Raw genomic sequence first — 23271 nt, forward strand, 5'->3', positions numbered from 1 at the left:
ATAAAAAGTAATTTGGGCCCCAAAATGTTATCAATAAACACAGCAGATGACCCCCACAAATAAAAATGCCCACAGCTATGCAAAAATAAAGTTATTGGTGTGAATATAGAGATGGAAAGTAATTTTATCATTTTCTGTTTGAAGTCTACCTGTCACTTTAAGAGACTTCCCTTTTGTGGTCTACATGATACAATGCACCAAGTGGGAAATAGGATGTTACATTGGCAAAACCAGCAAGAGACTCAAACTCAAAGAAAGGGGCTATTTCTCCTCAGTTGGACACCCTTTTACCCCCCAAAAAGTCACTCCATACATGACTTTAAAGGGGTACTCCGCCCCTGGCATTTTATCCCCTATCCAAAGGATAGGGGATAAGATGTTAGATTGCCGCGGTCCCACTGCTGGGGACCCCCGGGATCCCCGCTGCGGCACCGCGCTATCATTACTGCACATAGCGAGTTCGCTCTGTGCGTAATGACGGGCGATACAGGGGCCGGAGCAGCGTGACGTCATGACCCCTTAATGCAAGTCTATGGCAGGGGGTGTGATGACCGCCACGCCCCCTTCCCATAGACTTGTATTGACGGGGCGGACCGTGATGTCACGAGGGGCGGAGCCGTGATGTAACGATGCTCCGGCCCCTGTATTGTCCGTCATCACGTGCAGAGTGAACTCGCTCTGCGCAGTAATGATAGCGGGGCGCTGCAGCGTCAATCCCGGGGGTCCCCAGCAGCAGGACCCCAGCGATCTGACATCTTATCCCCTATCCTTTGCATAGGGGATAAGATGTCTAGGGGCGGAGTACCCCTTTAAAGAAGTAGTTCAGCCCCCATCCCCACCCCGGTGATCTCCTGCCCCGGCTCTCCTCCTGCATGGAGCTGTGTCGATCATCACACAAAGTATTAAAGGAGTAGTGCAGTGAAAAATAACTTGTCTCCTATCCAAAGGACCTGCAGTCTGCTGGAAGGGGACGTTCCAACCCCCGCTCTATGGGATACATGGAGGGTGCTTGTCTGATGGCGCTTCGTGCCGGAGTCAGCACTCCCCCTTCCAACAGACTGCTGGGGCCCCGTTCAGGAGTAGTGTTGCTCGCGAATATTCGCAATGCGAATTTTATTTTTTATTTTTTATTTCACAGTACACATCACAGTGATCATCCCTCTCTGCTTCCAGCTTGTGTGGTGTAAAGAAGGCTCTAATACTACTGTGTGAGACTGGCGTGCGAATTTTCGCATATGCAATTTTTTGTATATGCTAATTTATCATATGCTAATTTTCGCATACGCAACATTTTTCGCATATGCGAAATAAAACGAGAATATTATGAATATGCAAATTAAGCGAATATATGACGAATATTCGTCCATATATTCGCGAATATTCGCAAATTCGAATATGGCCTATGCCGCTCAACACTATTCAGTAGGTCATGGGGGCTTTCAGCAGCTAGACCCCCCCGCGATCTGTAACTTATCCCCTGTACTTTAGATAAGGAATAAGTTATCTTTCACTATAGGGCTCCTTTAAATGATGTGCTACTTGCCCCAAATTTTCAAAAGACCAAACACACTTCTGAAAATGAGGCACAGTTAACACTCTTTGAGGCTCAAAAACAGAGCACTAATAACACAAGTCTTTGAATATTCCCCCCATTGTGCCATAACAAGGGCCCAAGGGGCAAGATAGTACTACCTATGGGACAGCCACATAATAGTCCTCATACTTGTTCCTTAATGTCCCTTAGGACAATCTCACATTACTACAAATATTTAAAAGGGTACTCCTGTGGAAAACTATTTTTTTTTTTTTAAATCAACTGGTGCCGCAAAAAATCTTAATCCTTCCAGTACTTTTTTAGGGGCTGTATACTAAAGAGAAATCCAAAAAAGAAATACATTTCCTCTGATGTCATGATGACCACAGTGCTCTCTGCTGACCTCTGCTGTCCATTTTAGGAACTGTCCAGAAAAGCATATGTTTGCTATGGGGATTTTCTACTGCTCTGGACAGTTCCTAAAATGGACAGCAGAGGTCATCAGAGAGCACTGTGGTCATGACATCAGAGGAAATGTATTTCTTTTTTTGGATTTCTCTTTAGTATACAGCCCCTAAAAAGTACTGGAAGGATTAAGATTTTTTAATAGAAGTGATTTAAAAATTTGTTTAACTTTGTGGCACCAGTTGATTTAAAAAAAAAAAAAAAAGTTTTCCACGGGAGTACCCCTTTAAGATTGCACAGTCTATGATACAGCATTACTCTGTTGCTCTTCTTGAAATAGTGTATTTTTTTAACACAATAAGATGGTGGCGACAGAGACATGAAGGAAACTACACAAATCTTTGTTCTGGTAAATACAAATTATATTTTTCAGGCTACTATCCTCATGTTTAAGGCTCTGGCTCGGTACCATTCGGAAGTTCCATCACTTGATGAGGTGAACATGGAGATCACGGCTAGGAACATGCCTCTGGACTATACTTTTCATCTTCATAAAAAGGCTTTGGTGGAACGCACCTTTGAGGTAAAGTCTATGCTTCTCAGCTACCATACATACCATAAAACGTAAAATGGGTTGAGTTAAGTACTTCGACACCTTGAAATGGTTTGGAACATTACCGACCCTTGTGGGTATCCATAATGATTATTAATCGAGGTTAATAAGGAGAATATTTGCATATTTGCATATGTGAATATTCGCATATTCGAGGAAGAAAACAGTGGGGGGGTGGGCAACTTTACTATTGGTTGCTAGGGATGTTGTTGATAACCTCTGACAAGTGTATTTGCATCATTCTAATTGGCCCACAAGGGAAAAGAAGGAATATGCGCATATGCGGAAAAAAGTGTATAATCATAATTTCGAATATATAGCGAATATATTCGCAATATTCGTGAATTAGCGAAAATTCGAAATGCGAATATTTGTGCCCAACACTACTGGGGACCCCCGCAATCTCGGCTGCAGTACCCCAGACATCTGATGCACAGAGCGAACATCGCTCCCTGCCGGATGACTGGCGATGCGGGGTGGAGGCTCGTTACATCACATAAGATGTCTAGGGGTGGTGTACCCTTTTAAGCGTTTGCTTCTCCAGTCTCTTTCTCCTGATTGGTTTGCATCTCAGCACTGAAACTCTGACAAACCAAAACTGTTGACATGTCTCTCAGTACATATCTGGCACAATCTGATCCAACCAAAGCTGGCAGCCCTCATACAGTGTAGGTACTCACCCCCAATAGGTGACTCCTTATCAGAAGAAACATCGCTCTAGAGACCCAACTCCTCCTTCAGGCTCCTACTAGGGTTGCCACCCAGCCGGTATTTTACCGGCACTTTACCGGCCATGCAGTTGATGGTATTTTTCAGGGAAGAGCACCCGACCACTGCGGCAGTCTGGCCAGAATTGCATGTGTAGCCCCGCTGTCCCAGACCTGCCTGCAGCAGCCGCCACAGCTCACTGTTCTAAGACCATGGCCCAAGCTGCTAAACAAACCGCTGGCGCCGCAGCCACTTTAAATCAATGAGCTGAGGTGGTGGCTGCAGGGACTGATGAGGGACGCCCCTGACGTTGTGCCGAGGAGCCGCACAGGAGGACTTTGCTCATCAGTTCCGCTGGTGCCAAGATAAGCTACCTTTACCTAAGCCTGCTGAAGACATGCAGGCCAGGTGAGTAGGTACAGGCAACATCAGGATGACAGCAGGGACCAGAGGAAGGGGACACAGGGGGATCAGAGGAAACTAGAGAAGAGAAAGGGGTGGGGAATCAATTGGAATGGGTATGTGGCAGGGGTATCAAAGGGAGTGAAGCAATTGGAATGGCTATGGCAGGGGGATAAGAGGGGAGGCACCAGGGGATTGGCGGGGAGGGGGGTAAAATGGCACAGGGGATCAGAGGGGGTATTGAATTGGTCCCTTCCTCTGATCCCCTCCTACCCCCTTGCCATTTTAATTCTGCCCCCCCCCCCCCATGGCCTAAAGCAGCTCTTCTCTTCAGATGATGTATTTCTTCATAAATGTTCTTCCATTTTTTTGCAGATATACAACCAAGATGTTGTGGTGACAGCTAAAGGAAAGGGACAGGCTCTTCTGGCGGTAAGTTCCACCGTTAACAGTAGTCATTTGCATCCTAAAGGTTACAATTTTTATCTTTCCTGTGTCATATATACTGTTGTCAATAAAGACGTGACCGGCCTGCTCCCCTAAACCCCTTAGTCCAGGGGATGTGCATTCTTAAGTTGTAATACATGTAAGTTAAGGACAGCCATGTTTGTTCTCATGGCTTTTAATTCCAAACAGAGAAAATAGTCCAATGTTGGCACTACCACTGGGACATTGGTACTGGTTCCTATCACAATCACCACCGCTACTCACGGATTCTCCACCCGACACCGGTGCTCATCCAGACATTAGTTCTCATGATGGGTGCGGTGCCAGTAATCGGAAATTAATACATTGGTCGCCCTTCAGTACAACTGAATTTGTTGAGTTACTATTTTATCAAGTGGAACATAATGATGATGGCGGCTTTTGCTCTTGTGTAGGGTAAAACCATCTACTATGAAGCCAAACCAAAGAGAGAAACTATTTGTAAGAATTTTGACCTCTCCGTGACATTGAACCCAGAAACTACAGGTGAGAGTTTGTACATATTACTGTAATGCACAGATCCTATGCTTAATTCTGGTTGTGAGAACTCCAGTTAGAGTCATAGTTACTCATTGTTCATTCTATTTACTATATGTGAAAAGGGATAAATGTTGGGTGTCCAACTGCTACAAATCCATGAGAATGGGGGCGACAAGATTAAAAGTTTGGTCTTAGGGTCTATCCACACGGCAGAATTTCTGCCTCAAATTAAAGCCCATAGACTTCTATGGGATTCCGCGCTCCCATTCGCACTTCTGTTTTGCTATAACAAGGAGGAAAAAAAGCAAATTGGACATAATGTCACACCAATCTCCAAAAATGGTCTGGACAAAATTATTGGCCCCTTAACTTAATATTTGGTTGCACACCCTTTGGAAAAAATAACTGAAATTAGTTGCTTCCTATAACCATCAATAAGCTTCTTACACCTCTCAGCCGGAATGTTGGACCACTCTTCCTTTGCAAACTGCTCCAGGTCTCTCTTATTGGAAGGCGCCTTTTCCTAACAGCAATTTTAAGATCTCTCCACAGGTGATCAATGGGATTTAGATCTGGACTCATTGCTGCCACTTCAGAACTCTCCAGCGCTTTGTTGGAATCCATTTCCGGGGGCTTTATGATGTATGTTTGGGGTCATTGTCCTGCTGGAAGACCCAAGATCTCGGACGCATACGCAGCTTCCTGACACTGGGTTGTACAGTGTGACCCAAAATCCGTTGGTAATCCTCAGATTTCATGATGCCTTAAACACATTCAAAGCACCCAGTGCCAGAGGGAGCAAAGCAACCCAAAAACATCATTGAACCCCCACCATATTTTCCTGTAGTACTGTGTTCTGTTCTTTGTAGGCCTCATTCCATTTTCGGTAAACAGTAGAATGATGTGCTTTACCAAAAAGCTCTATCTTGGTCTCATCTGTCAACAAGACGTTTTTCCGGAAGGATTTTGAACTACTCAAGTTCATTTAGGCAAAATGTAGTCTTGCTTTTTTATGTCTCTGTGTCAGCAGTGGGGTCCTCCTGGGTCTCCTCCATAGTGGGGTCCTTCTGGGTCTCCTTCGTAGCTTTTCATTTAATTTAAATGTCGACAGATAGTTTGCGCTAACACTGATGCTCCGTGAGCCTGCAGGATAGCTTGAATATCTTTGGAAATTGTTTGGGGCTGCTTATCCACCATCCGGACTATCCTGCGTTGACACCTTTCATCAATTTTTCTCTTTCGTCCACACCCAGGGAGATTAGCTACAGTGCCATGGGTTGCAAACTTCTTGATAATGTTGCGCACTGTGGACAATCTAGATCTCTGGAGATGGACTTGTAACCTTGAGAATGTTGATATTTTTCCCACAATTTTGGTTCTCAAGTCCTCAGACAGTTCTTTTCTTCTCTTTCTGTTGTCCATGCTTAGTCTGGCACACACAGACACACAATGCAAAGACTAAGTGAACTTCTCTCCTTTTTATCTGCTTTCAGGTGTGATTTTTGTATTGCCCACACCTGTTACTTGCCCCAGAGGAGTTTAAAGGAGCATCACATGCTTGAAACAATCTTATTTTTCCACAATTTTGAAAGGGTGCCAATAATTTGGTCCAGACCATTTTTGGAGTTTGGTGACATTATGTCCAATTTGCTTCTTTTCCTCCCATTTTTGGTTTAGTTCCAATACACACAAAGGAGATAAACATTTGTATAGCAAAACGTGTGTTACTGCAATCCTTTTCTGTGAGAAATACTTTCTTCTCTTGAAAAAATTCAGGGGTGCCAACATTTACTGCCATGACTGTACATGTATGGCACGATTATACTAACATACATGTATGACACCATTATAATAACATACATGTATGACACCATGATACTAACATACATGTATGGCACCATAATACTAACATACATGTATAACACCATGATACTAACATACATGTATGACACCATGATACTAACATACATGTATGACACCATGATACTAACATACATGTATGGCACCATGATACTAACATACATGTATGGCACCATGATACTAACATACATGTATGGCACCATGATACTAACATACATGTATGGCACCATGATACTAACATACATGTATGGCACCATAATACTAACATACATGTATGACACCATGATACTAACATACATGTATGGCATCATGATACTAACATACATGTATGGCACCATAATACTAACATACATGTATGGCACCATAATACTAACATACATGTATGTCACCATGATACTAACATACATGCATGGCACCATGATACTAACATACATGTATGGCACCATATTACTAACATACATGTATGGCACCATAATACTAACATACATGTATGGCACCATGATACTAACATACATGTATGGCACCATAATACTAACATACATGTATGACACCATGATACTAACATACATGTATGGCACCATAATACTAACATACATGTATGACACCATGATACTAACATACATGCATGGCACCATGATACTAACATACATGTATGGCACCATAATACTAACATACATGTATGGCACCATGATACTAACATACATGTATGGCACCATAATACTAACATACATGTATGGCACCATGATACTAACATACATGTATGACACCATGATACTAACATACATGTATGACACCATGATACTAACATACATATATGACACCATGATACTAACATACATGTATGGCACCATGATACTAACATACATGTATGGCACCATGATACTAACATACATGTATGGCACCATAATACTAACATACATGTATGGCACCATGATACTAACATACATGTATGACACCATGATACTAACATACATGTATGACACCATGATACTAACATACATATATGACACCATGATACTAACATACATGTATAGCACCATGATACTAACATACATGTATGACACCATGATACTAACATACATGTATGACACCATGATACTAACATACATGTATGACACCATGATACTAACATACATGTATGACACCATGATACTAACATACATGTATGACACCATGATACTAACATACATATATGACACCATGATACTAACATACATGTATGGCACCATGATACTAACATACATGTATGACACCATGATACTAACATACATGTATGACACCATGATACTAAAATACATGTATGACACCATGATACTAACATACATGTATGACACCATGATACTAAAATACATGTATGACACCATGATACTAACATACATGTATGGCATTTACCTCTACAGAGAGAAGACCACAAGGGGCAAAACAAACATTCTCCATTGATATCTGTGTCAGGTAATTTCCTTTATACTAATGATCACCTCAATCACAAGAACATGGATGTAATTTTATGGGCTGCTATGTCAAAAGTCTAAATACTGGTATTTGGGCAAACTCTTAGCTGCCAAATTTGATCCCACTGGCTAGAAGTATCGATTTTGGAAGGTGGATACAATAATAAGAATTTAGGGCACTTTAGGGCTCATATTAGGAACCTCTGTCATCATACAGGCAGGGTCTTATCAATCATCTTGTATCACTGGTGCGGCTCTTCACCTTCATCATTGTCAAGGGTTGATGTGCAGCCTACCTACTACCGATGGTCTTTAGGCCTACAGAGTATACAATAACCTGATAGGTGTTTTCTTGTTTGCCGGCTGTTGGCTTTCCCTTTTACATGGGTCAGTTATCGGGAACTAGAGAGATGCCCTGAGACAAATTACTATTATATTGAAGGTCTGAATGGAGATTTTGTAAATAATTACAATGAGCATTTGTTTTTTTGCCAGTTTTTCTATGACCATTGCCATGTGGTAAAGCTGAATCATTATGTTATTTGACATATATATCTAATACCCCTAATCTCAGATCCTTAATTCCCCCAACCTCACACTGGGAAACTACCTTTCCCAAAAATCATTGGGTAATTGGACAATAAGACATCAAAATTTGTGGAATTCAACGCCTATAAACAAAACTAACGGGTGGGTTCATCCAGGACTAGGACGTAGGTTCTTCCACGAATACTGTTCAGAACTATTAACTGTTTGCGCTATAAAACATTTCATCTACATAGACACCAAAAAGTGGTCGACGCTGCCTCGTCCATCCTGAATATCACCATGCTGACTGGATTCTTTCCTGATCTCGAGGGTCTTAAAAAGGTAAGGGACAAGTTTGGGTTAAAGGGGGTGCTCCGCTGCTAGGCATTTATCTCCTATGGGCCCCCAACGATCTCCCGCAGAACCCGGCATTCTAAACAAATTCCTGCGGCAGTGGTCGTGATGTCATGATGTCACGCCATTCCCCCTCAGTTCATGTCTATGGGAGGGGGCATGTCGTCCGACATGCCCCCTCCCATAGACATGAATGGAGGGGCGTGACATCACTAGGGGGCGTGGTCATGACATCACGATCACGGCCTCCGGCTACAAGCGTTCTGGATAAAATGTTCAGAACACTGGAGCACTGGAGTACCCCTTTACGGTTTTGTCTTAGCACATAGGACACACTGCACATCGGAGGAAACTTTTTGCTTTAACCAAGATAAACAAGATGGTGAATAGAAACACTTGGCTGAAGAATTAAGAAAAAAGAACAATCTGCTGAACTTTAGGGGGAGAGGATGAGATTTGGAAGTCAAGGCCATCTTGAAGGATAAGGATAAGGTTAACGTGGGATAGTATGGGGATTAAAGTCTTCCTACAAAAAAACTTTTAATATATAGTAGATATAAGTGAAAATAGTTCATCGGTCGGGGTCTGGGTGTTCAGGAACGAGGAGGGAAAACCCTAGGCGAAAACTAATTTTGCTGCCCGATTGACCCTGCCCATTGGCTCCTACCTTGCACATACCCCACCTTACTACTGGGGTGACACACTATAACAAACTCCCTCCTCTTGCAATTACCTTACTACTGAGGTGACACTTTAACAAACCCCCTCCTCATAAAATTACCTTACTACTGGGGTGACACACTGTAACAAACCTCCTTCTCATGTAATCTCCTTACTATGGGGGTTACACACTAACAAATCTCCTCCTTATGTAATCTCCTTACTACTGGGGTGACCCATTGTAACTAGTGTTGGGAGCGAATATTTGCATTTCAAATTTCTATCGCGAATTCACAAATTTTGCGAATATATTTGCTAAATATTCGAATTTGCAAATATTCGTTTTACCGCATATTCCTTCTTTTCACTTGTGGGCCAATTAGAATGATCCAAATACACTTGTCAGAGGTTATCAACAACATCCCTAGCAACCAACAGTAAAGTTGCCCACCCCCTCACTGTTTTCTTCATCGAAGACGCGAATATGCGAATATAAGGAATACGACGAATATTCGTCTATATATTCGCAAAATATTGCGAATTCGAATATGGCCAATGCCGCTCATCACCAATTGTAACAACCCCCTACTCGTGTAATCACCTTACTACTGGGGTTACACACTGTAACAAACCTTCTACTCAAGTAATCACCGGGGGGATGTGGGGCAGTTGAATAGAGGCCTGCGCGATGTCAGGATGCTGGACGGACCTGATCTTAGTGATTACGCCTGTCTGCCTTCAGATTATTATGGTTATGGTCCCGATGGGGGGTTACGGGACATGACGTGGCAGGGTTTTGTTGGATGAGCGGGGGCTTCGGATGCTGGGTTACTCTATTGCAGTGGGTAGAGGAGTGCCCCCCTCAAGAGGCAGAGCCGGTGGTGAGAGGAGGTGGCAGGAGGTGGTGCCACTTTCTATAGAACTCGGTAACAAGACAAGATTGGAGAGACTGTTGTAAGATTCTCAGCATGGAGACCCCCGTTTGATCAAAACTTTTAACATGTTTCTAAATAAAAATGTTTTTAAGTGACTGTGCCTATTTGAGCTTCAGGCAGGAGATTTTTAACCAGGTAAATAATACCTGTAAAGAAAGAAATCATATAACTGTATACAGCAAAATTATGCATTAAATTAATTCCGCTATTTTTACATAATGCAGCTAAGGTCGGAGCCACTTGTTGGAAGATTTGAGATGGATATGGAAACGTCTGAGAGAAGTCACCTGATCGTCTTCCTGCACAACGTGAGTAGACCGAAATAGAACAAGATCTAATAAGTCATCGGAAGCTAACCAGATAAAATAACCTCCATGTAGATGGCCGAAGATGAACCCATGACCCCATGGGTCGTAACCACTAAGCCACCATTATGGTAGAAATGGTTACCGGTCTGCAGCTTAGTAAAATGAGTCTGAATTAAAATTGTTGGGGGGTACTTTAAATCACTTTGGCCCAATGTATGAGGCTAAGAGAGATATTACATAACATGACTGAGCACCAAGTGGGGATTGTTCCACATTATATGGTGATAAGTGAGCACTTTTGAGCAACATAAATGGGCACTGTCAGATCCAAAAACCTTTTACATGTTGTTATTGATGAAAATTAAAGACCTTTTGTCTTGTCCATGAGTCATGTGACACTGTGAGCTAATGAAAAGAGATGTATTTATAATAAATATAGGTTAAGGAGTGATAAAAAATTAGATGTACATGGTCAGGATTAGGTACTGAGTAACATTTAATTTTTTGTGTGGTATCTGACAGGTATGCATTCATTTAATAAGGGGTCGCTTCTAGGCATTATATGGTGGTAAGGGATCACTTCTAGGCATTATATTGTGATAAGGGATCACTTCTAGGCACTGTAATGTGGTAAGGGATCACTTCTAGGCACTGTATTGTGGTAAGGGATCATTTCTAAGCATTATATGGTGGTAATGGATCACTTCTAGGCACTGTATGGTGATAAGGGATCACTTCTAGGCATTATATTGTGGTAAGAGATCACTTCATAGGCACTGTATTGTGGTAAGGGATCACTTCTAGGCACGGTATTGTGGTAAGGGATCACTTCTAGGCATTATATGGTGGTAAGGGATCACTTCTAGGCACTGTTTGGTGGTAAGGGATCACTTCTAGGCATTATATTGTGGTAAGTGATCACTTCTAGGCACTGCATTGTGGTAAGGGATCACTTCTAGGCACTGTATTGTGGTAAGGGATCACTTCTAGGCATTATATGGTGATAAGGGATCACTTCTAGGCATTATATGGTGGTAAGGGATCACTTCTAGGCATTATATGGTGGTAAGGGATCACTTCTAGGCATTATATGGTGGTAAGAGATCACTTCTAGGCACTGTATTGTAGTAAGGGATCACTTCTAGGCACTGTATTGTGGTAAGGGATCACTTCTAGGCATTATATTGTGGTAAGGGATCACTTCTAGGCACTGTATGGTGGTAAGGGATCACTTCTAGGCATTATATTGTGGTAAGAGATCACTTCTAGGCACTGTATTGTGATAAGGGATCACTTCTAGGCATTATATGGTGGTAAGGGATCACTTCTAGGCATTATATGGTGGTAAGGGATCACTTCTAGGCACTGTATTGTGATAAGGGATCACTTCTAGGCATTATATGGTGGTAAGGGATCACTTCTAGGCATTATATGGTGGTAAGGGGTCACTTCTAGGCACTGTATGGTGGTAAGGGATCACTTCTAGGCATTATATGGTAGTAAGGGATCACTTCTAGGCACTGTATTGGGGTAAGGGATCACAAGTCAGCACTGTATGTGGTAAGGGATTACATATAGGCACTGCATAATTGTAAGATTGCACAAGGCACTGTATTGTGATAAAGGATCTCTTCTAGGCACTGTCTGATAGTAAAAGAGCACTTCTACGCACTGTATGGTGGTAAGGGATGCACTGTATGGTGGTAAGGGATGCCATGTAGGGTGGTAAGGGATGCTGTATGGTGGTAAGGGATGCTGTATGGTGGTAAGGGAGGCACTGTATGGTGGTAAGGGATGCCCTGTAGGGTGGTAAGGGATGCTGTATGGTGGTAAGGGATGCTGTATGGTGGTAAGGGATGCTGTATGGTGGTAAGGGAGGCACTGTATGGTGGTAAGGGATGCACTGTATGATGGTAAGGGATGCACTGTAAGGTGGTAAGGGATGCCCTGTAGGGTGGTAAGGGATGCTGTATGGTGGTAAGGGATGCACTGTATGATGGTAAGGGATGCTGTATGGTGGTAAGGGAGGCACTGTATGGTGGTAAGGGATGCACTGTATGGTGGTAAGGGATGCTGTATGGTGGTAAGGGATGTTGTATGGTGGTAAGGGATGCACTGTATGGTGGTAAGGGATGCACTGTATGGTGGTAAGGGATGCTGTATGGTGATAAGGGATGCACTGTATGGTGGTAAGGGATGCAATGTGTGGTGGTAAGGGATGCTGTATGGTGGTAAGGGATGCTGTATAGTGGTAAGGGAGGCACTGTATGGTGGTAAAGGGATGCACTGTATGGTGGTAAGGGATGCACTGTATGGTGGTAAGGGAGGCACTGTATGGTGGTAAGGGAGGCACTGTATGGTGGTAAGGGAGGCACTGTATGGTGGTAAGGGATGCACTGTAGGGTGGTAAGGGATGCTGTATGGTGGTAAGGGATGCACTGTATGATGGTAAGGGATGCTGTATGGTGGTAAGGGAGGCACTGTATGGTGGTAAAGGGATGCACTGTATGGTGGTAAGGGATGCACTGTATGGTGGTAAGGGAGGCACTGTATGGTGGTAAGGGAGGCACTGTATGGTGGTAAGGGATGCACTGTAGGGTGGTAAGGGATGCTGTATGGTGGTAAGGGATGCTGTATGGTGGTAAGTGATGCACTGTATGGTGGTAAGGGATGCTGTATGGTGGTAAGGGAGGCACTGTATGGTGGTAAGGGATGCACTGTATGGTGGTAATGGATGCACTGTATAGTGGTAAGGGATGCACTGTAGGGTGGTAAGGGATGCTGTATGGTGGTAAGGGATGCTGTATGGTGGTAAGGGATGATGTATGGTGGTAAGGGAGGCACTGTATGGTGGTAAGGGATGATGTATGGTGGTAAGGGATGCACTGTATAGTGGTAAGGGATGCTGTAGGGTGGTAAGGGATGCTGTATGGTGGTAAGAGATGCTGTATGGTGGTAAGGGATGCTGTATGGTGGTAAGAGATGCTGTATGGTGGTAAGGGATGCTGTATGGTGGTAAGGGAGGCACTGTATGGTGGTAAGGGATGCACTGTATGGTGGTAAGGGATGCACTGTATGGTGGTAAGGGATGCACTGTAGGGTGATAAGGGATGCTGTATGGTGATAAGGGATGCACTGTATGGTGGTAAGGGATGCTGTATGGTGGTAAGGGAGGCACTGTATGGTGGTAAGGGATGCACTGTATGGTGGTAAGGGATGCACTGTATGGTGGTAAGGGATGCACTGTAGGGTGATAAGGGATGCTGTATGGTGATAAGGGATGCACTGTATGGTGGTAAGGGATGCTGTATGGTGGTAAGGGAGGCACTGTATGGTGGTAAGGGAGGCACTGTATGGTGGTAAGGTATGCACTGTATGGTGGTAAGGGATGCTGTATGGCGGTAAGGGAGGCACTGTATGGTGGTAAGGGATGCACTGTATGGTGGTAAGGGATGCTGTATGGTGGTAAGGGATGCACTGTATGGTGGTAAGGGATGCTGTATGGTGATAAGGGATGCTGTATGGTGGTAAGGGATGCACTGTATGGTGGTAAGGGATGCACTGTATGGTGGTAAGGGAGGCACTGTATGGTGGTAAGGGAGGCACTGTATGGTGGTAAGGGAGGCACTGTATTGTATGGTGGTAAGGGAGGCACTGTATGGTGGTAAGGGAGGCACTGTATTGTATGGTGGTAAGGGATGCACTGTATGGTGGTAAGGGAGGCACTGTATTGTATGGTGGTAAGGGATGCACTGTATGGTGGTAAAGGAGGCACTGTATGGTGGTAAGGGAGGCACTGTATGGTGGTAAGGGAGGCACTGTATGGTGGTAAGGGATGCACTGTATGGTGGTAAGGGAGGCACTGTATGGTGGTAAGGGATGCTGTATGGTGGTAAGGGATGCTGTATGGTGGTAAGGGAGGCACTGTATGGTGGTAAGGGATGCTGTATGGTGGTAAGGGATGCTGTATGGTGGTAAGGGAGGCACTGTATGGTGGTAAGGGATGCTGTATGGTGGTAAGGGATGCACTGTATGGTGGTAAGGGATGCTGTATGGTGGTAAGGGATGCTGTATGGTGGTAGGGGATGCACTGTATGGTGGTAAGGGAGGCCCTGTATGGTGGTAAGGGAAGCACTGTATTGTATGGTGGTAAGGGATGCACTGTATGGTGGTAAGGGAGGCACTGTATGGTGGTAAGGGAGGCACTGTAGGGTGGTAGGGGAGCACTTCTAGGCTTTATTTGGCAGTCTACTGCACCATGTAACATGTATGCAACTATGTTACTCTGTCTATATGGACCCTGTAGTCCTATTAATACAGACATTTGGTAGCTCTATTATCTGGACACTATCTAATAAACATGGAAATGTTCCTTGAAAAATCAAAAGTATCTGCCCTTGATGTAAAAGTGATTGGTGACTTCTGTAAAACTAGAATCTAATCCCAGTCTCATAAATTTGTTGTTCTTCTAACCCTAACAAATACTTTTGCTTTATCGTAAGTCCCATCCAGAGCTGTATTCTATCGTAAGCTTCCTACTAGTTCATCATAGACACCTAATACAAGTTTGTATCCTCTCTCTCCTCTGCTGGTGTCAGATCCCCCACAAGGAAGAGAAGTGCCTCAAGATTCGTGGCCACCAGTATTATGATATTGGCCGCAATCAGCCGGCCCCTGTCACCGTCTACGAATATTATGCACCAGGTAACCAAATGAACCATTGATTTTCTATTACTGAATAATAAGCAGGTTTTGTAAAAAAAAATTTGAAGACATGTTTTTGTTTAGCAGAAAACAGCTGTACAGCCTATTATAACGTGGAAAAGCTCCATGCCATCCCCTCCGCCATCTGCCAAAATGGAGAATGTCGCTGCTTTCAAGGTAAGAAAAAACAGAAGAAAATTTGGGAAATACAAGAAATTATTGCTGCTCTAAATTCTTGAACTGACCAATTTTAGAAGAATGTCAACCTAGTGTGTATGGAGTAGGGATCGACCGATATTACCGATATTATCGGCCGATAATCACGATTTTGGGCATTATCGGTATCGGCAATTACCTTGCCGATAAGCCGATAATGCCCCATCCCCCGCACCGCCCCCACCGCATCGCGACCGCCCCCCCCCCCCGACCCACCGCGTCGCACCCCCCACCATAGTGCTGGGCGGTATACCGGTATGAACCGGATACCGGTTTTTTTTTCTCCCACGGTGTGGATTTTTTCCCATACCGCTATACCGGTCGGGCCCCTCCCCCACCTTCCGAGTCAATAAAAAAAATTAAACTTATCCGTAATGGGGGTGGTCCGGGCCATCCATCCTTCCTGTAGTATCCGGCGGCATTCCGGGTGGAGGGTGATCCGGTCCGAGCTGTCATTCTCCGGGGGTCATCTTCTCCACTCTGGGCAGGCTCCGGCCTAGTACGCTGCATAGACGCCGCTACACCGTGACGTCAGGTGCGTCGCTGCGCACGGGCGTCACTGCGCAGCGGCGTCTATGCAGCGTGCTAGGCCGGAGCCTGTCCGGAGTGGAGAAGATGACCCCCGGAGAAGAAGGACAGCCCGGACCGGTTCACCCTCCACCCGGAATGCCGCCGGACACAACAGGAAGGATGGATGGCCCGGACCACCCTGACAGGTAGGGGGAGAGAAGCGGGTGGTGGCGGCGGCGGCCTATGGCACCGCAAAAGCCACTGCAGTGCATTGATTTAAAGTGCCCGCTTTAAATCAATGATCTGCAGCGGTGTCGCGGGGGGATAAATAGCCGATAACTTATACCGGAATATCGGTATAAGTTATCGGCTATCGGCCCTAACCTGCACAGATTATCGGTATCGGCCCTAAAAAACCTAATCGGTCGATCCCTAGTATGGAGGCCACATGACTTCACTTTGACAGCAAAAGTCGGAGGAAAGAAGATTTGTCATGTTGGATTTCAACATGTCCTATATCCTTCGTTCCCACTGAGAGAAATCCAGCTGCCAGTGATGCTGCTGATCCTACAGTAGTGTACGAATTATTGTTTGGTGACATAACATGAGTCTGCCTTATCTCTCAAGGTGGGGAAATGGAAATAAGCGCTCCATAGAACAGTATTGTTTGGACCCAAAGTGTGAATTTAGTATATAAATTGGTTGCTCACCCTGGGTGGTTGTGTAAGCATATACACAACAATGGAAAAGGTATGTAAAGTAGGTCGTCTGCTGCCCTCAGGAACATATGCGGTAATTGGATGTTTGGCTTCCAGGGAACCCGGCTCACGGTGCTGATCGGCCAGACAGGTAGATAGACTAAAACAGGTTTATTGACCAGAACGCAACGCGTTTCGATGCGCATGCGCAGCGAAACGCGTTGTATTCTGGTCAATAAACCTGTTTTAGTCTATCTACCTGTCTGGTCGATCAGCGCCGTGAGCTGGGTTCCCTGGAAGCAAAACATCCAATTATCTCAAGGTGAAGAGCGTTATTCTATCAATATTCTAACAATATCTGACAAGTTCCCGCTCCTTCAGCTTTAAAGGGGTATATTCTCAAGAATAAATGGCTTGTACGGCTTGGACAACCCCTTTATTTCTTGTACTGTAGGTTCCTCCAATAATGTGTTGGCCCCATGAACAGCTGCTATCATTGCCATGACCCACCAGAAAGCCCTCCCCATTGCCGCAGCCTTACAGGGATGTTAAGCATTTTATGGTTCCCACTGAAATCAATGTGTAAGCCAGGTCCTCTTGATGAAAGGAAGGTCACCATTTACAAAATTTATGTCCCTAATAAAGCATATACATAAGAGTTGTTCACAGGGGTACTCCGCGGAAAAACATCTTATCCCCTATCCAAAGGATAGGGGATAAGATGTCCGATCATGGGGGTCCCGCCACTGGGGACCCCTGCAATCTCTGGTGCAGCACACCAGTCATCCCACACCCCCTAACGTTTCATGTCTTTGGCAGGAGGCGTGATGGCTACGTACTAGGCTACAGGCCCGGAGATTGCGGGGGTCCCCAGCAGCAGGGCCTCAGCGATCAGACATCTTATCCCCTATTCTTTTCGGCAGAGTACCCCTTTAAAATGGACAACCTCTTTTAACCCCTCAATCAGTACTGATACACCATTTTACAACACACTTTACAGCATTGTAGAATTTGGCCTGAAGCTGCCTCCATGGTGAGAGAGGAAGGCAAATTGGCTCTAGCTAATGTGGTCAGGATGGGAAAAAGCTTTAAAGGGGTAGTCCAGGACTACAGGAGATCACAGGAGATCGCAGGGTCCCCAGCGGTCGGACCCCCCGCGATCTGCAACTTATCCCCTATCCTTAGGATAGTGGATAAGTTGCTCACCACTGAGTCACCACTGGACTACTCCTTTAATGGTCAGAATGGGAAAAAGCTTATAGTAAGGATAGGAAAAAGCTCTAATGGTAAGGATTGGAAAAAGCTCTAAAGGTCAGTATGGGAAAAAGCTCTAATGGTAAGGATTGGAAAAAGCTCTAATGGTAAGGATTGGAAAAAGCTCTAAAGGTCAGTATGGGAAAAAGCCCTTGCCCTGGCCATTTAACTTATCTTGTTACCTTGAATGGATGTGCCATAAAATAATTATCATCGAGAGGTTGGGACCCTGCTGGTTCTGAGAGTGCAGTGGACCATATTTCTGTGCACTGTCCATGGACAACAGGCAAGGGTAGAGCTTTCTCAGTATCCCTAGGGTTGATCCTCCACTTTTATATGTATATGGCCATTCTAATTGACAGGTTGGATTCTGGATTGTGCATAAAGTTAAAGGGGTTCTCCAGCATAAGGTGATTTTAGTACGTACCTGGCAGACAGTAATGGACATGTTTAGGAAGGATCTGCGCTTGTCTTGGGGCTAAATGGCTATGTTGTGAGATTACCATAACACTGTGGCTAGCTTTCTGTGAACTTGTATTTCCTATTTTGAGTTTTCTTTTTTGCCTACAAATCCCATGATACCATTTTCCTCCTTCCCACACATCAGCCACCCCACCCATTGAAACATAAATGAGCTGCAGACCTGTGGTCTTCAATCAGGGTGCCTACAGCTGTTGCATTAGTTGTAGATTGATCTCTCTCCCACCAAGTGATCCCTCCACCCATTGAAGCAGACAGGCTCCCTGTCATCAGCTGACTAGTGAGTCAGGTCTGGGCCGCATTGCAAGCTGTGAAAAATCTGAGACAACAGTCATTTTGTATGCTGGTAAAAATAAATATTGGGGTGAAAATCACAGAAGAATTGTGAGAAAACCGTCACACACAGGTACAGACACTATATTATGAACTACACTAACATTACAGCCCCTGTAGCATAGTCAAATAAAAAAAAAATCCCGGAATACCCCTTTAAATAAATCTTATACTATATAGTAAAATGTTCTGTATTTTTCTAATATACCTTAGACTTTTAAAATGCAGACACTAATAGAAACCCTCTACAAACCATAAAAGTGATACTCCGGGGGAAATTATTATTATTATTATTATTTTAATTCAACTGGTGCCAGAAAGTTAAACAGATTTGTAAATTACTTCTATTAAAAAAATCTTAATCCTTTCAGTACTTATTAGCTGCTGAATACTACAGAGGAAATTCTTTTCTTTTTGGAACACAGAGCTCTCTGCTGACATCATGTTCCCAGTGCTCTCTGCTGACCTCTGCTTTCCATTTTAGGAACTGTCCAGAGCAGCATATGTTTTCTATGGGGATTTTCTCCTGCTCTGGACAGTTCTTAAAATGGACAGAGGTGTCAGCAGAGAGCACTGTGCTCGTGATGTCAGCAGAGAGCTCTGTGTTCCAAAAAGAAAAGAATTTCCTCTGGAGTATTCAGCAGCTAATAAATACTGGAAGGATTAAGATTTTTTTTTTTTTTTATAGAAGTCATTTACAAATCTGTTTAACTTTCTGGCACCAGTTGATTAACGAAAAAAAAGTTTTCCACCGGAATACCCCTTTAAGACCTGCATTGTTTGTACCAGGCATAACATCATCCTTATAGCTACATACCCTCAACTTGCGGGACCACCCTGATCCCAGCTCACACTCATTGTGCATATATGGAGACTATTGCAATCTGATTATCTTCTACAGATAACTGTGCTGGATCCCAGACAGCACAAGAAGACTTCAGTGTAGCCACGAGACTGGAGAAGGCGTGTAAAGCACCAGCCGATTATGGTAAGAACCATGAGAAGACAGGGGGGTTACGAACTGATACATTTTGTAAAGCACGGGTACTATCCACTGTCTTATAAAATGAATTTATTTTATTACTTAGTGCTCCGATGAATGGCAGATTAAATATCTATATTAAACCAATTTGTGCTGCTCAGGGGTAGATTTTGCCTTAAAGGGGTAGGTACTCCGCTGCTCAGAGTTTGGAACAAACTGTTCTGAACGCTGGAGCTGGAGCCGGGAGCTCGTGACGTCATAGCACCGCCCCCTCATGACGTCATGCCCGGCCCACTCAATGCAAGTCTATGGGAGGGGGCGTGACGGCCGTCACGCCCCCTCCCATAGACTAGCATTGAGTGGGCAGGGTGTCATAACATAAGGGGGCGGGGCTATGACGTCACGAGCTCTCGGCGCCAGCTCCAGCGTTCGGAACAGTTTGTTCCAAACGCTGAGCAGCCGAGTACCCCTTTAACAGCACACCATGAGGCCAGGCTCGGTATTGCAAATAAAACGTAACAATGGTAGAAAGTTACGGTTTTAGGTCCGGTAGAAAACCGCATACAGGGAAAAAAAATGAGCCGACCGGACGGAACGTTTCACTCCAGTCGGCTCATTGAAATGAATTACATACGGGAGCGCATACGGCAGGCATACGGGAGCGCACGTTTTTAGCTCCCCCCCTGCCGTATGCGCTCCCGTATGGGGAAAAACGTGATGTGAACCCAACCTAAGTATTAGAGATGAGCGAACTTACAGTAAATTTGATTTGTCACGAACTTCTCGGCTCGGCAGTTGATGACTTATCCTGCATGGATGAGTTCAGCTTTCCGGTGCTCCGGTGGGCTGGAAAAGGTGGATACAGTGGATACACCTTTTCCAGCCCACCGGAGCACCTGAAAGCTGAACTAATTTATGCAGGAAAAGTCATCAACTGCCGAGCCGAGAAGTTCGTGACGAATCGAATTTACTGTAAGTTCGCTCATCTCTACTAAGTATGTTCCAGCATAACTTCCAAGTGGCTGGATATATTTTGATGAACTTACATGTTACTTATATGTCAACTAAAAATATGGCAACGTTAAATCAACTCTAATCAAGGGCTGCCGAGATTGCCCAGGACTTTTAAATATCCTGACGACTGTCCAGCAAGCAGGTGTAGAAAAAAGTTGGTGCAAGTGCGGGGGATGGATATGTGGATGGGATATTGGCTCAGAATATGAGGATAAGATATAAGGACGAAATAAGGACGAAATAAGGACCACAAGGTTTAGGCAGATAGACCGGGCAACGCCTGGTACTCCGCTAGTATTAGATAAAGTGACAAATATGAAGGGAAATTCACCTTGCCAATATTACGACATGGTGAAATTGTAATTGCGCACCATTGGTAAATGTTTCATCAATCATCCGTCATTGCCGAATCTCATCCCCCCCCCCACAGAGAGGTGGCATATAAGCTTGTAACATGTAATTCACTATAATAATACTTCTGCTTTCACAGTCTATAAAGTCACTATTGCAGACATCGAGTCCGGTGATACATATGACTCCTATGTGATGTCCGTAGACAGGATTTTTAAGTCAGGTAAGTCTTTATTGGTTTTGGTATGGTTTTCCATTGTGTGGCCTGTAAGACTCCCTGTGCTAGCTTGGAGATCTCCTCAAGAAGACACCTTACTCTTTAAAGCCCATGTCATTGGTCTCTCTTCCAGCCAGTCATGTTGGGGAACAAAATCCCTGAACCAGCTGTTTAAAGAGGAGAGTTTTTTCCTTTGGAAAAAATTTGTTTTTTGTTTTTTAAAACAAATTTTATTGAATTTTCATTGTTATAAACAGACATCACACATTGATGGTTAAGTGCGGAATATCGTCGAATAAGAGCCATAAGAACATTCAATAAATTACAAACCAGAAACTGTAAACTCCACACAGCTAATGGAGAACCCAAGTGGAAATGCGCGGCAGTATCACAATATTAATTCGCCTCGCTCAAATTAGGCGTGCCATGCTCGTAGTATGCTAGAAGTCAAGGTCAAGAGGTAAGTCGTAATGGCCCCAGTGAATTAAAATTTGTTTTAATTTAAAGTAGAACTCCACAGGATAGGGCATAAGTCGCTGATCACAGAGGGTCCGGCCGCTGGGGCCCCCCGCGACCTCCAGGACGGGACCCGTCGCTCAGTGAGCAGAGTGTGTGCAGCCAGCACGTGTTACATTCATTTCTAAGGGAGCACCGGAAAATACGGCTCTCGGGCATCTTCAGCACTCCCATAGAAATGAATGGAACTCGTGCCGTCTACCGGTAGACGACAAACGCTCCTCACTGAGAGTGCCGGGGTTCCATCCTGGAGATCGCGGGGGGGGGGGGGGGGGGGCACCCAAAAGTGTTAAAAAATTAAAATAAAAAAAGGTGAAAAATGTCAAAATAAAAAGTAAAAAAAAAAAAGTAAAAAATCCCCTCCCCCAATAAAAATGAAAATTGTCAGTTTTTCCCATTTTACCCCCAAAAAGCGTAACTTTTTTTTTATAAACATATTTGGTATCGCTGCGTGCGTAAATGTCCGAACTATCAAAATATAATGTTAATGATCCCGTACGGTGAGCAGCATAAACGTAAAAATAAAAAATAAAAAAGTCCAAAAATGCAGCTTTTTTTGTCACATTTTATTCCCCAAAAAATGTATAAAAAAATGATCTAAAAGTTTTATATGAGTAAATGTGGTATCCATAAAAAGTTCAGATGACAGCGCAAAAAATTAGCCCTCATGCGACCCTATATACGGAAAAGTGAAAAAGTTATAGGTGGTCAAAATAAGGCGATTTTAGATTACTGATTTTGTACAAAAAGTTTTAGATTTTTTTTTTAAGTGGTACAAAAATATAAAAGTATCTAGCCATGGGTATCATTTTAATCGTATTGACCCACAGAATAAACAACACATCTCATTTTTACCGTAAAGTGTACAGTGTGAAAACTAAACCTTCCAAAATGTGCAATATTGTAGTTTTCATTTAAATTTCCTTCCTAAAAAAATATTTTTTTGGGTTCGCCGTACATTTTATGGTAAAATGAGAGGTTTCATTACAAAGTACAATTGGTCACATAAAAATCAAGCCCTTATATGGGTCTGTAGATGGAAATATAAAGGAGTTATGGATTATAGAAGGCAAGGAGGAAAAAACAAAAACCCAAAAATAAAATTGGCTTGTCCTTAAAGGGGTACTCCGGTGAAAACCTTTTTTCTTTTAAATCAACTGGTGGCAGAAAGTTAAACATATTTGTAAATCACTTCTATTAAAAAATCTTAATCCTTCCAGTACTTATTAGCTGCTGAATGCTACAGAGGAAATTCCTTTCTTTTTGGAACAC

At 43.8% G+C, this 23271-nt stretch overlaps 1 protein-coding gene across 1 annotated transcript in view; it reads left to right on the top strand.

Annotated features, from left to right (window-relative positions):
- The window catches only part of LOC130367336 (complement C3-like), a 163079-nt gene that overhangs the window by 129454 nt on the left and 10354 nt on the right, over window positions 1–23271 (top strand). The window contains exons 29-38 of the mRNA XM_056569745.1: window positions 2373–2522; window positions 4038–4094; window positions 4544–4634; window positions 7889–7940; window positions 8722–8809; window positions 10641–10724; window positions 15323–15428; window positions 15513–15605; window positions 19821–19907; window positions 21406–21489. Of these exons, the coding sequence (XP_056425720.1) occupies window positions 2373–2522; window positions 4038–4094; window positions 4544–4634; window positions 7889–7940; window positions 8722–8809; window positions 10641–10724; window positions 15323–15428; window positions 15513–15605; window positions 19821–19907; window positions 21406–21489 (892 nt within the window). The remainder of the gene's footprint in view (window positions 1–2372; window positions 2523–4037; window positions 4095–4543; window positions 4635–7888; window positions 7941–8721; window positions 8810–10640; window positions 10725–15322; window positions 15429–15512; window positions 15606–19820; window positions 19908–21405; window positions 21490–23271) is intronic.

This window comes from Hyla sarda, chromosome 4 (assembly GCF_029499605.1).
Source record: "Hyla sarda isolate aHylSar1 chromosome 4, aHylSar1.hap1, whole genome shotgun sequence".
Lineage (NCBI taxonomy): Eukaryota > Metazoa > Chordata > Amphibia > Anura > Hylidae > Hyla > Hyla sarda.